The sequence below is a fragment of the Eurypyga helias genome, unplaced genomic scaffold (assembly GCF_000690775.1).
Source record: "Eurypyga helias isolate BGI_N326 unplaced genomic scaffold, ASM69077v1 scaffold11322, whole genome shotgun sequence".
In the NCBI taxonomy this organism is placed as follows: Eukaryota; Metazoa; Chordata; class Aves; order Eurypygiformes; family Eurypygidae; genus Eurypyga; species Eurypyga helias.
Window position 1 is genome coordinate 1 of NW_010236634.1, and position 12,751 is coordinate 12,751.

The 12,751-nt window shown below is 44.7% G+C and overlaps 1 protein-coding gene across 1 annotated transcript in view; it reads left to right on the top strand.

The window, feature by feature from the left end:
• The first annotated feature begins 337 nt into the window (after positions 1-337).
• Positions 338-12,751, top strand: part of LOC104506272 (cyclin-dependent kinase 11B-like) — a 16,182-nt gene continuing 3,768 nt past the window's right edge. Inside the window, 14 exon segments of the mRNA XM_010147167.1 lie at positions 338-448; positions 1,102-1,217; positions 1,745-1,842; positions 2,446-2,584; positions 3,150-3,280; positions 4,394-4,516; positions 5,659-5,757; positions 5,863-5,991; positions 6,790-6,855; positions 8,233-8,408; positions 9,151-9,241; positions 10,900-11,021; positions 11,367-11,472; positions 12,038-12,159. Of these exon segments, the coding sequence (XP_010145469.1) occupies positions 338-448; positions 1,102-1,217; positions 1,745-1,842; positions 2,446-2,584; positions 3,150-3,280; positions 4,394-4,516; positions 5,659-5,757; positions 5,863-5,991; positions 6,790-6,855; positions 8,233-8,408; positions 9,151-9,241; positions 10,900-11,021; positions 11,367-11,472; positions 12,038-12,159 (1,629 nt within the window).

Sequence of the window (12,751 nt, forward strand, 5' to 3'; positions counted from 1 at the left end):
GTCTGGGTTTAAATCAGCCTTTTCTGGTTCAGCCTAAGTCAAGTCCCACTTGGCTTTACCCGGAGGTGGTACATTAAGGGTTTGGCTGCGCATAAAAAGTCAGCGTATCATAGAACAGCGGAACGGTTTGGGTGGGAAGGGACCTCAAAGCCCCCCCAGCCCCACCCCCTGCCATGGGCAGGGACACCTTCCACCAGACCAGGTTGCTCCAAGCCTCATCCAGCCTGGCCTTGGACACTCCCAGGGATGGGGCATCCCAGACGTAGCCGTGTTGGACTGTGTAGGTTTCATTAACGCTGTGTTCTTTTTCAGAGGTGTTTTTTTTTTTTTTACTCAAATGGGTGATGAAAAGGATTCTTGGAAAGTGAAAACCTTAGATGAAATTCTTCAGGAAAAAAAACGAAGGAAGGAGCAGGAAGAGAAGGCAGAGATAAAACGTATGAAAAATGTAAGCTCCCTTTTGGAATACAAGCATTTCTAAAGAAATCTGAGGAGCTTCAGTGCCTATATCCTAATTTTCTGATGAGCGTAAGGCTTCTTGCCCTGTCGGTGGAATGTCGCTGGGCTCTTGTACATGTTTCATGTGTGGTCTCTAATTTCCAGGTTTGACAAAAATGTGATGTTTTGCTGAGATCTCATTGGCCTGATGTTGTATATTGTTTCACAATTGTTGGTTAGAAAAGGTAGAGGAATGATTATCTGGAAGTTCCAGTTCAAGTAAAAACCTTTCAAAGATTTTTGTAGCACGGGTTCAAATAATTGTTCTCGAATAACTTTTGTTACTATTTGTTTTGTACAATTATGTACAAAATAACATTATTTTGGAAAAAAAAACACGCGATGTTTAATGCAATCCTCCTTAATCATTGTTTAGTTTTGCCTCATTACATTGAATTTACGAAAGTTTGGCTGTAATTGCAATCAAACTGCTTACAACTGCAAAATCTCTGCTTTGAAAGTTAGCGTACTTCCCTGGCCTGACCAGGTGGTGCTGCCTTTTGAGCTAGGAATGGGAGAGTTGAGTGCTATTTAAATGCTGTCATTCTGTGACATAAAATGAATTGTGTTTTGGTTTTGCCCTTTCTTGCGGTTCTGTCGCAGTCAGATGATAGGGATTCAAAGCGGGATTCTCTTGAAGAGGGGGAGTTGAGAGATCATCGCATGGAAATAACCATCAGAAATTCACCTTATCGGAGGGAAGACTCTATGGAAGACAGGTGAGAATAAGAGAATAACCGTGTTCCCATTAGAAGGAGTTACTGAAACGAGCATTTAGAATTACTGAGAAGAGAGTTTTAAAATACCCAACGGGGAAAAGTTCAACTGCAGCACGCAGATGTGTCATCTTGCCGCCTCTTTGTAGAACGTGCCCACAGTATTATCTCTGAAGTTTTGGTTAAGGGTTAGCGGGGTATTGTGGTCCAGTTTTGGCCACTACCTAGTAACAAGACAGTCTGCTGAAGATGCAGTTACAGCAGGCCTGCTGAGTTCTCTTCAGCGCTAAATTCATCCTCAGCGCGCTTGTGTGTGCCCAGCGCGGGTGTGATGGGTTAACTTCTCGTCTGCGCGACGGTGACTGTCTGTAAGCTACTGCTCTAGTGCCTGGGCTCAGGGGAAATCAACCTTAATATAAAGTAATAAAATGGGAAAAATGCATTCTTTTGAAAACGGAGAAAATGGGAAATAACGCAGTCTGACAGTAGACGTAACCTTCCTGAGTTTATTAATTCCTCTTGTGTTTTAGAGGAGAAGAAGATGATTCCTTGGCTATAAAACCACCACAGCAAATGTCGCGGAAAGAAAAAACCCATCATAGAAAGGATGAGAAGAGGAAAGAGAAACGTAGACATCGTAGTCATTCAGCAGAAGGTTGTCATTGCTACATTTGGGTAACATTTCTGGTAGCTTCCCGTGGTGAAGCTGAGCAGGCACTATGTAGAAAATAAATGTCAATAACTGCAAACTGAAGAACACATGTTAGGTGGATAAGACAGAGCAATTTAAACTTGCATTGTTTCTTTGATTATGTTTAATGCCCTTACGGGAGTGACAGGTGTTTGGGAGGACAGTAATCACTTTGAGACAGGGACACAGAGTCTACTTTTACTCTTTGAAGCCTGTTAAGCTTCTTTGTGGCTTCACTGAGTGGGCTGAGCTATGATCTTTGTACCTGACTGTAAGGGAAAAAAATATCCTTTCTAGAAACATTCATGTTGTATTCCTGTTACTAACAGCCTCTTTCTGGTTTTAATGCAAGCATTTCTGCAAGATCTTAGTCTTTTACTTTCCCAACACCCTTTCAGATCAGGATTTTTCTTCTAAGAAAAGAACAGAACATGAAAATAGGTCACTATAAGTTTCATCCTTTCTACTTTTTCTTTTTAAAAATAGGAGCGTTCAATATTTTGAATAGTAACACTCCAAAATTCATTTTTGTTTGTTTAGGGAAACATGCCAGAGTGAAAGAGAAAGAACGGGAACATGAGCGTAGGAAGAGACATAGAGAAGAGCAGGATAAAGCCCGTCGTGAATGGGAAAGACAGAAACGGAGAGAAATGGCAAGGGAGCATTCCAGGAGGGAGAGGTACATCCATCCCTCCCTCCCCTGTGAGAAACCAACAGAGAGATGAACAGCTTCCTCCTCTAAATCTCTCTCTCACCTTTCACTGGTCTGAAATGACAGAGAAATTCAGAGCAAAAACTTGTAAGGTGATGCCAGTGCCATGTTCCTGTGCGTGTGCTGTCTGATGAAAACGTGTTCTTGGCTTTAATTACCTTCGTGAGTGGCTTCATTACAACAGGTGTTTCTAGGGGGATTCCTTGCCAGTGTTTTACTATAATGGGGGAAAAAAAAGGTTGAACCAGTTTTGTGTAGTATCAGGGGATTTATTAACTGAACTTGCTCAATTTCGGTTTAAATCCTGGTAAGGCCCCAGACCCAGAGTCCTGGTCTTTGTCTTAGTAACGCTGCCTTTGAAGGGGCAGCTGCAGAGCTACGCCGGGCTGTGGCCCACAGGCAGTCGGTGGCGGTGTTGCTGACCAGCCTGGAGGGCCCTGTGTGCTGTTTGTTACAGCAAACCGCTTTTCCTTGACTTCATACGGGGCGTTTGTAGCCAACCGTAACGTAACACAACCCGGTTCCTTTCTAGAGATCGTCTGGAGCAGCTTGAGCGAGAACGAGAGAGGAAAATCCGCGAGCAGCAAAAAGAGCAAAGGGAGCAAAAGGAACGAGAAAGGCGGGCGGAAGAAAGACGGAAGGAACGGGAGGCCAGGAGAGAAGGTGACTGTGTGTACATGCCGTTTGGGCTTACGCCGTGCTGGCACGGTGCTTGAGTGGAGCTACAGGAAGGATTGTTACCTAGCTCAGTGCCAGAATTTAAAAAAAGGAGGGGAGAATGGGGTTTCTCTTTTGGGGAGGGAGTGAGAAATCTCCTAAGTTCTACATGGGCAAATGAAATAACGTCGTAAATACAACGGCGTACTGATCAGTCAGTCTGGTTTCCTATAGGAACAAGATTTATGTGGCTGACGTTGTCTCTCTGTGTGCTTCCGTCACGATCCCAGTTGCTTCTGAACCCTTTGGCTGCATCTGACCTACTTTGGTAGAGACTGAAGTCTCAAAATTAGGTGTTTCAAGGGTTTGGGGAAATAAATTGCAAATGGAGGGGGAGAGATCATGTAAGTACTCCAGCGTGGAAAAGGCTGTAGTGGGAGTTAAGTGGGGAAGGTCTGATAACCCGGCAGTGTAACACATCAACCCTCACGTTGCACAGCGTATCAGGTCCTTGCAGTCTAAGCTCAGATTGTTTCTGGTTAAAGGGTCTCTGTCCCAGCTCAGAGGTGAAAATCGGTGTCCGTTCCTGTGATCAAGTGACAAAGACTGTTCAAGAGTAGCAGAAGGAGCCACATTTATTGCTATTCTTTCTAGTTGTGCTCACACCAAACAGCTCCTTTTTGTGCTTGCTCTTTACACGGATATTGCTCAATCTCTCTAGCCTTTCATTGCAATTATTTTTCTTGCTCTGAATGTTCTGTCAGCTCCTTCTAAACCTATATTCCTTATGTACCTTCCTGGTCTGTCCACTTCTCTCTCCAGCATTAACGTCTTTGTTTCAGGGTGTTTACTGTGTAGCCTATAGGGCATCTTGCTTCTGTTTCCCAAGTCTGGCAGCACCTTTCTCTGCATAGCACAAGCCCCTATTTTATTGTGCACGAGGTAAATCGTAGTTCTCTATCCTCCTAGATGCAGCGAGGTTCCACTTCCACTCCCTCCCCTTACCCTTCAGTTTGTAAGGGAAAATGGAAGTTTGCAAAGCAGGTGGCTGTGGCAGACAGACCTATTCTATGTAGGGCAGGGAGATGTAACAATTTCTTCCGGTTTTGTTTTCGCTAGTTTCTGCACACCATAGAACAGTGAGGGAAGAATATGGAGACAAAGTAAAAATGAGACCCTGGAGTCGCAGCCCATTACGACAGCAGAGAGACAAGCTTGAGGAAGGAGATAGCAGGAAACCAGGTAGCATTTGCCACTTTATACTGTTTTTGCCTGAGGGTTAGGAGGAGCTGCGCTGGGGTAGTGTTTAATTTTTAGTAGTGGACGTATATCCCTGGTACCCTATTGGAAGTATCGTCCATGTCAGCCATGGTGGCACAACTGGGATATTCCTCACCGTGTACGTATGTGCTGTTTGCTAAAGCAATGCTGGTTTTGCAGGTAATTGTGTGACAAACTGAATGAATCTTCCCTTTTTAGCTGTAGGACTACTAATCCAAGAAGTTCCAAAGTGAGCTGCTTCGTGCAATGAGGAAAGCAACAGCTGACCGAGTTTTTAAAATGCTGTAGTTTAACTCCCTTGCAGAGTAAAAAGGGATTGTGTACACTAGCTCCGGTTGGATTTGTGGTTAGGAGCTAAGCTACCTTAAAAAGTTACTTTACAGGGATCAGCATAGTTTAAGCATCACTGATACTGTCGTCTTGTAGAAGAAAATAAAAGCCCAAGGCAGGATTCTGGTTAGACAATGAAGTTTGTGTTCTAAGCCAGAACATGGTCCTTCCCCTGCCTAGAAGGTCCTAACAGAGAGCTTGCCCGATGGACATAAGTGTCTTTGGTTAAAGAAGAAAAGCTCTGTGTCTGCCTCGTTGATGCTGTGACAGTCGGTGTGACTGTTCCAAGGAAGCTGGTTGCGGAATGTGATCGGCTGACGTTGCCGGTGGAGGCGGCAGGACGTCCTCGGGGCTGCAGTCTGATGGACAGAGAGTTACTTGTGCCTCCAATTTCCGGGCGGTCCGGAGGGACTGCGGTAGAATAGCGAGCTCCGTGCGTGTACACATCAGTGAGACTGTGTTGTGGTGATATTTGTTACCATGCTACTTATTTTTATTTAATTTGTTTGTAATTGCACTTCAAGGGGCTTAGGCACGTACCGTTTAAAAACCGAAAGGTCAATATTCCACCTTTTTGGCTGTTGGTCCCGCACCACTACAATTCGGAAAAGCTGTCTTTTGAGCTTTCGGGTTGTTTTTAGTGCTCTGTGTTTCCAAGACAGAATGTTCAGCACCAATTTCATGGCCAGGGAGAGTAAAGCAGTTACCTGGGTATACAGAATCGTAGAAGTGACACTCAGTCAGCACCCTCTGTTTCATTTTTATGGTCTCAGCAATAAAAGAAGAGAAACCAGAAGAGAGAGATCCTCTTTCAGACTTGCAAGACATCAGTGACACTGAGAGAAAAACCAGCTCAGCAGAGTCGTCATCAGGTGATTAAATGCAGTTTGGTAGATGTCATTAATTGTGCAGTTATCACTGCGAAAACGCTGCTGTTGGAGATGTGCCTGCTTAGTTACGTGTTTGTTCCTGAACAGAATCTGGATCAGGCTCGGAAGAAGAGGAGGAAGAGTCTAGCAGTGAAGGTTCCGAGGAAGAGGGAGAGGAGGAGGAAGAGGAGGAGGAGACAGGAAGCAATTCTGAGGAAGTGTCTGAGCAGTCAGCTGGTGAGTAGCACAAAGCAGGTCCTTGGAACGGTGTGTTATGATTTTCTTTGTTTCTCATTCTGTATTGTTTTATTTGAACATTTTCCTTTTCTCTTAGTCTAGGATAGGCTGAGACCTCACAGGTCAAGATAACTAAAAAGAAAAAAACCAAGTACAAATCATATTCTATCCATTTATATAGAGGTAATACCAATTAATTCGTCTAAGAAGCCAGATTAGAAAACTGAAAGCCGTTTTTTTTCTCCCTAAACGGTGTAAGGCTAACAGTTTGTAATTTTGTAACATAACAAATATTCTGTAGAGAACAATTCTGCACTTATTTGGGGGGTGGTGTCATACAAATGTCTCTGAATTATTTTAACTTGCAAATATCAGATTTTTTTTTTCATGACAGCAAACGAACATAAAAATATTTAGTAAAAAAGTCTACTTATAGCCGTTCTTGTAATGAATTAGCAAAGAAAAGGCACAAAAGCATGCTCTGATGGCTGGGTATTTTTCTTTAATATCAATTACATTTAATAAGCAAAGATTCACAAGCTTCCTGACAGTTTATTCACCTGCCCCCAGCTGCCAGATAATGGGGAAGAATTGTATTCCATGCTGGAAGCTGAAAGGTGCAGTTCTGTTGAGCGAGGGGAAGCATGTGCTTTCCAGGTGAAACAGAAGTGCAGGTCACTGACTGGATAGGGATGAGGAAGGCCTGGCAATTAGAAACGCGTTTCGGTAGTGACCTGCCTTACACGGAACTGCAGAAGCGTTGAGTTTGTTCAGTCGAACTTGATTTCTGTTTTGCAGAAGAGGTGAGCGAGGAAGAGATGAGTGAAGAGGAGGAACGGGAGAATGGAAACCACATCCCAGTTGGTACAATGCAAATACTGAATATTTAAAGAAGTGTTTGGCTGAATTTTTGCAGCCAAAGAAATCTAGTTCTACAAATATTTTAGAAGATTTTTATGTATTTCCTGTTGCAGTTTTGGAATATATTTGGCATTTTGGGGACATTCTCATGTCTGAATCAGAAATTCCTTGAAATCTGTTGCAAGGTCTATATTTAGAGGAAATAGTCTAATGAGCTAATGTTTCCTTCTTCGTTTTGGGTCTCCTGTCCTCTCATCAACAAAGCTGTGCAGTCAGAACCAGATACACTGGGTCAGTATGCTGGGTTCAGTCAGGAAAGAGTTAACTCCATTTACCGTGGCTGCTAGGAAGCTGTTCCTGGATGCAGAGAGCAGCACTGGTCAGGTCTCAGCTGGCGCTGGGCAATGCCTGCACTGAATTCAAGGTCTGTCTCCCCTTCTGATCCTGCAGCTGCGTTCCCAGCTCTGCTGTCTCGCTGCAGGCCGTGCTGGGACACACAGCTCAGGCACCTGACCCCAACTGACCGAGGGAGAATACTATGGAATTTCATCCCATAGTACGTCATGCTGGGGGCAGGGGCAAGGAGGGGGTCCAGCAGCCATCACTCTCTCCCTGACTCTCTCTGGTTCGCTCCCGTACACTTGCTGACCCTCTCCCTGACTCCTGTGTGAGCTGCTGCGCTGACTCCTGTGCTGGCTCCTTCGTGAGGGAGTTGGTGGGTTGGGTTAGTTTACCCAGTCGTGCTATCGCTGACAGGGTTCGCTCGGAATCTGCTGCGGCAGCGCTCGGGCTCTCGGGCTGTGGCTCTGGGGCTTTCTAGGTCTGACTCTCACTACTCAGCACCTGTTGTGCATTGGTCAGTGGGTGATGAGAAACTGTATCATAATTGTATCATATGTTTTATTTCCTATTGTTTTAATTGCTTATTTTAGTAGTATTTGTATATATGAATTTAGATTTAATTAGTAAGTAGTTCTTATCTCAATTTTATGAGCTTCCTTATTTCTTTTTCCTCCGATTCTTCCCCTCCACTGGAGGAGGGGAGGGGGATTTGTGAGAGCGGCTTCGTGGTATTTTGCTAGCCGGCGTTAAACCACGACAGTCAGACTTCTCTCTCACTCTGTTAGTGTAAAGGTTTATTGTAATGACCTGCTGGAAATTGCACTGACTGTAAATGAGTTCTCGAAAGCATCATCTCTGCAGAGAGGAGAAATTGGGCTTCTCCCCGATCTTTATTGTTACGGTAACTTTAAGTGCAGCAGTTGCACATCTCTCGTGTACAGTGATCAGTGTTTCGCTACTCTTACTTGTCTACAGCTGAACTTAAGTTTTAAGTTCCAAACAGCTCTCTCTTTCCACGACTGATTCTGACTTTTAAAGTTACAGAGTCGAGGTTTGACCACGATTCAGCGGGAAGCGAAGTAGAAGAGGAGGAAGTAGCGGAGGGTACCCCTCATTCCAATGCAATGACAGAAGGAGACTATATTCCCGACTCACCAGTTTCTTCCCCCATTGAACTGAAACAAGAGCTTCCCAAATATCTTCCTGCACTTCAGGTAGGGGATCACTTACGGGATGCTTGAGAATATCCTCAGCAAATGGAACGGCCCGCTTGTTTTGTTAAGGTCATAAACACCTGTCTGTGCGTGAGACAGCAAGGCATACTCTGCCCATAAACTGACTCAGCATCACAAAATACGTGTTCCTAGGTGAAATATTGCCGTCATTTTTTTGACAAGGAAAAGACGTGCATGGAGCAAAACTGAGATTACTCTTTTACTGTAGATAAGAATGTAATAACACATTTGATACTTCGGTATTGCTATCTGAAAACAGATACTCGTGAGAGAATAGTTCTGTCAGCGTGAACAGAAACTGACGGGCGGTGGTTGTTTTGGCAGCCAACTGCAAAGTGTAGAAATGTGAAGAGAAAGCATGTTTTTATCAGTTGAACCCTGTGAAAGGTGCCGGTCTACGGTGCCGAGCTGCCACCTTTGCCACAGCAGCAGAATTCCTCTGTGCCAGAGTGAACGAATGAAGAGTTAATGAAGTAATTTAGTTAATCTGCCAAAACACAGACGCTGCCCAGGATTCCTTTAAAGAACCAAGTAAAATAAAAAGCCCAAAGATGCCCTTCTCACATGGGGGGTAGCCATGTTGTTGGATTCACAGGAATGGTTAACGTTTACCAAGAGAAGTTGCTGAAGTTTACCTTACGTCTTACTAAAAAAAAACCTGAGCAAAGCCCTCCCCCAGATGTTGGAGGAGTGAATGTTGTCCTTCTGTCTGTTTTTTCAGGGATGTCGTAGCGTGGAGGAATTCCAGTGTTTGAACAGGATTGAAGAAGGAACGTACGGCGTAGTGTACAGGGCAAAAGACAAGAAGACTGGTTCGTATAGGTGGTCCTCAGTCGTTATCTTCATGGTATTTAGGGCTGCAGTTGTATGCAAATTACGGTTCTGCGTTTTCTGTTGATGAACAAAATCTGTCTAAAATAATTCCTTCTTCACCAGGACTGATCTCTGCTTTTTAGTGGAACGTGGACTTTGACAGAAGGGCCCCACTCGCAGCTTTCTGAGTTCAGCAGTAACCTCTGTGTGGGCCATGAGGGCGCAGGGCAGTTCACAGGGTCGATAGGCTTTTAGGATTTCTGGGTTGAGATCTGCTGTGGGGAGTTACGGGGCTGGAAGTTTTCCAGGTACCGTGGAAGTGATCACTCGGCAAGCACAGCTGCCCGCTGGAGAGTTCATAAAGCCGTTGGTGCACAAAGTTACGTGCTGAAGTCTTGCTCTCTTCTGGCTTTTTTTTAAGCATCCTCCCAGAAAAATCCACTCCTGGTGTATACAAGCGGATTTACAGTTTTACAACTCTCTTTGCTTATCTGGTTTGTCATGGCAACCGTCTTGAAGAAATGACCGCGCTTCCTGGCAGCGGTGCCAGCGCCAACCCTCGAGTCAGTTCTACGTTCCTCTTGCGTGGGGATTTCTCGCGTGAAACCAGCGTTTGCATTGCTGGTTTAACAAAACCAGTGACACTAGTGCAGCACTTCTTGCTTCCTGGAGAAAGATCTGTTCTTCTGGCCTGACCTCGCTTTCCCCGCGGCGTTGGCACCGCCAGTGACACGTTAATTCTGGCAGCTGGTCGTTTTAAGGGGAATCGTAGCGCAGTCAATGAAATATCTGCTGGTTTAAGTAGGGTTGGGAGGCGGTGAAGAGAGCTTGTGGAAAGAGCTGTGTTCCAGAGCAGCCCCAGACAGAAATTAGGGTGATTCTCTTTGGTAACAGGTTTAAATCCCGGATGCCATGGTGCCTCTGTTTGTTTTGGAGTAATAGGGCCATTTGGTCTCCTGGGGAGTGGAAGGATACAGGGTGATTCTCTTTGGTAACAGGCTTAAATCCCAGATGTCTTGGTGCCTCTGTTTTGGAGTAATAGGGCCATTTGGTCTCCTGGGGAGTGGAAGGATACAGCTGGCATGGTGATTTCTCCGAGTGTACTTTGGGTCCGACCACGACCAGGAGCTCGTTTTTCTTTGCCTTCTCTGTCCTGAGGCCGCTCCGAGTCTGGCAGAACCATTTTTCTCCACACCACCATGCAGAAAGCAGATGTATTTATGTAACTCACGTCAGAATGTTTTGAGCAGCACCTTGCTTTCAAGCTGGGTCTTTAAAGAGAGGTAAACTGCATTTTTGAGGCATTTCTGTCTGCTGGCTTTAAACTCCTCGCCAGTGTTAGGAAGATGAGTTAAATGCACTTTTTTCTTTAGTTTCTTTCCAGGTGAGTTATATTGGAATACACTAAAATCCATGAGGCAGCTTTTGGATTGTTGTTCTGGATTTTATTGTTTAAGCTTAACCATGTTTTGGTGGCGGGTTTTTTTTGGTTTCACTTTGCTACTGTGAGACTGACTCTGCTTCCTTGTTCAACAAAATGCCTCGAGTAACGGTGAATCCAAGTAAGTTAGTGACGCAGCGCTGGGGGACCTCTTGGCCTGTGTCTGTTAGCTGTGTGATGGAAAACCTGCAGTTAATAATTCTGTTTTCCTTGCAGATGAAATTGTGGCTCTGAAGCGACTGAAAATGGAAAAGGAAAAGGAAGGCTTTCCCATTACTTCTCTTAGAGAAATAAATACTATTCTGAAGGCACAACATCCAAATATTGTCACTGTCAGAGTAAGGCCACAATCTCCTTTTTCTTCTGTTTTGTGGTTGAAATACTGCCTCTTGGCTTTTAAAACGCCTTATAGAAATGTTGGCATTCCTAGCGGAGCTTGTTTCTGTAAAGAGCTGTATCCTACCCATAAAACTAAACAGACAGGGCTTGTCCCTACATAGTCTGATACTTTGCAAAAGTGAGCTGCTTTGGGAAAAAATGTATTCTTCCACAGAAAAATACATTTTCTGTGGATTTTACTGATGACAGGCTCTATTTATCCTCTTGCCAGTGTATTTCTAAAATTAATTATGCATGCTTTTTAAATGCTGTGTGCTTGTTTTGATCATTTGTTTGTGCTTTAGGAAATCGTTGTAGGTAGTAATATGGATAAAATCTATATTGTCATGAACTACGTGGAACACGATCTCAAGAGTCTGATGGAAACCATGAAACAACCATTTCTACCAGGTACGGTTTGCCATAGCCTCCTGTAATTCTCAGAACTGGAAAACTGGCCAACGCAGCCCTTTGGGCTGCACTGACATCAAGGAACTAGCTTTGTGTGGTGACAGGTATTGCCTGGGAATGTCCTGTTCTTTGGAACAGACACTTCATTGCTGCTTCTCTGTTGAGACAGGGTCGTGGGCTGGGAGCTGATATTCCTAGTGATAACTGGGCTGAAGAATCCAGTTTGCATGCTTAGAGTGAAGTGGTGGCTCAGATGTGAAACTGAGGGAGTTTGCCCTGTGCTAAACCAGAAAAGAACACTGGGGTTTCATTTTGGCCACTTCCTGTGTTTTGGAGAGGCATTTGCTGAGCATTATTTGGATGCATCCCAGCTATCCAAATGGATTTTGCTTTATTGGCACCTCTGTGGGTTTAACTGCTCTGGTTTTATGGTGCAGTCTACACTGAGCTTTTAACCTGACATCCCTCTCTTCCCCCTGCCCCCTTCCCTGTTCTCCAGACAACAACAGCAAAAAATTAAGAAATCCATCTTTAATGTGTACATGAATTCTTTTTACGATTTCAGGTGAAGTGAAAACCTTGATGATTCAGTTACTGCGAGGAGTCAAACACCTTCACGACAACTGGATACTTCACCGAGACTTGAAAACTTCCAACCTGTTGCTCAGCCATTCGGGCATCTTGAAAGTAAGAACTGCGTTACGCGCCCATGGAGAAGCTCGCGTCGCAGCGTCGGGCGGCGCGGTAGGCGTGTCAGGAGCTGGAGAGAATGGAAGGCGCTGGCTTTCGGTGATTGGAAGTCTGAGCAGCGTTCCCTTCCTGGTGATGCAGCGTAGCGCGTGGGGGACGGCGTCATCTGTCGGAGCAGCATCGTGGTTGAGCTGGGGGCGCTCTTCCAGCTTGAGAGATTGTGAGGCTTAATTAAGACTGTAAATTTCTGGAGTCGCGCTGTGCAGTTACCGGTAGAGGTGGAGATTCTCTTTACGAAGAAAAAGGCTTTTAAAAAGGGCTCAAACACTTTAAAAAATCTTATTTATCCTTTCACTGACTTCTTACAAAAACCCAGGAGAAAAGCAGTGCTAGTAAGATCAGGACATATTTCAATTTTTACCTGAGCTGTTTATTGCCATTATTTACGTCTCACAGCTGGGGCTGTTGTTAAGCCTTTCCCCTTCTTGGGAAAACCAGACTTGGAATTCTTCCCTTGCTTGCAGAGTTGAAGTCAGCACCCGTTGTCGTTTGGGCTTGTTTTCCCCCTGCCAAATAAGCTTTCTGTCAG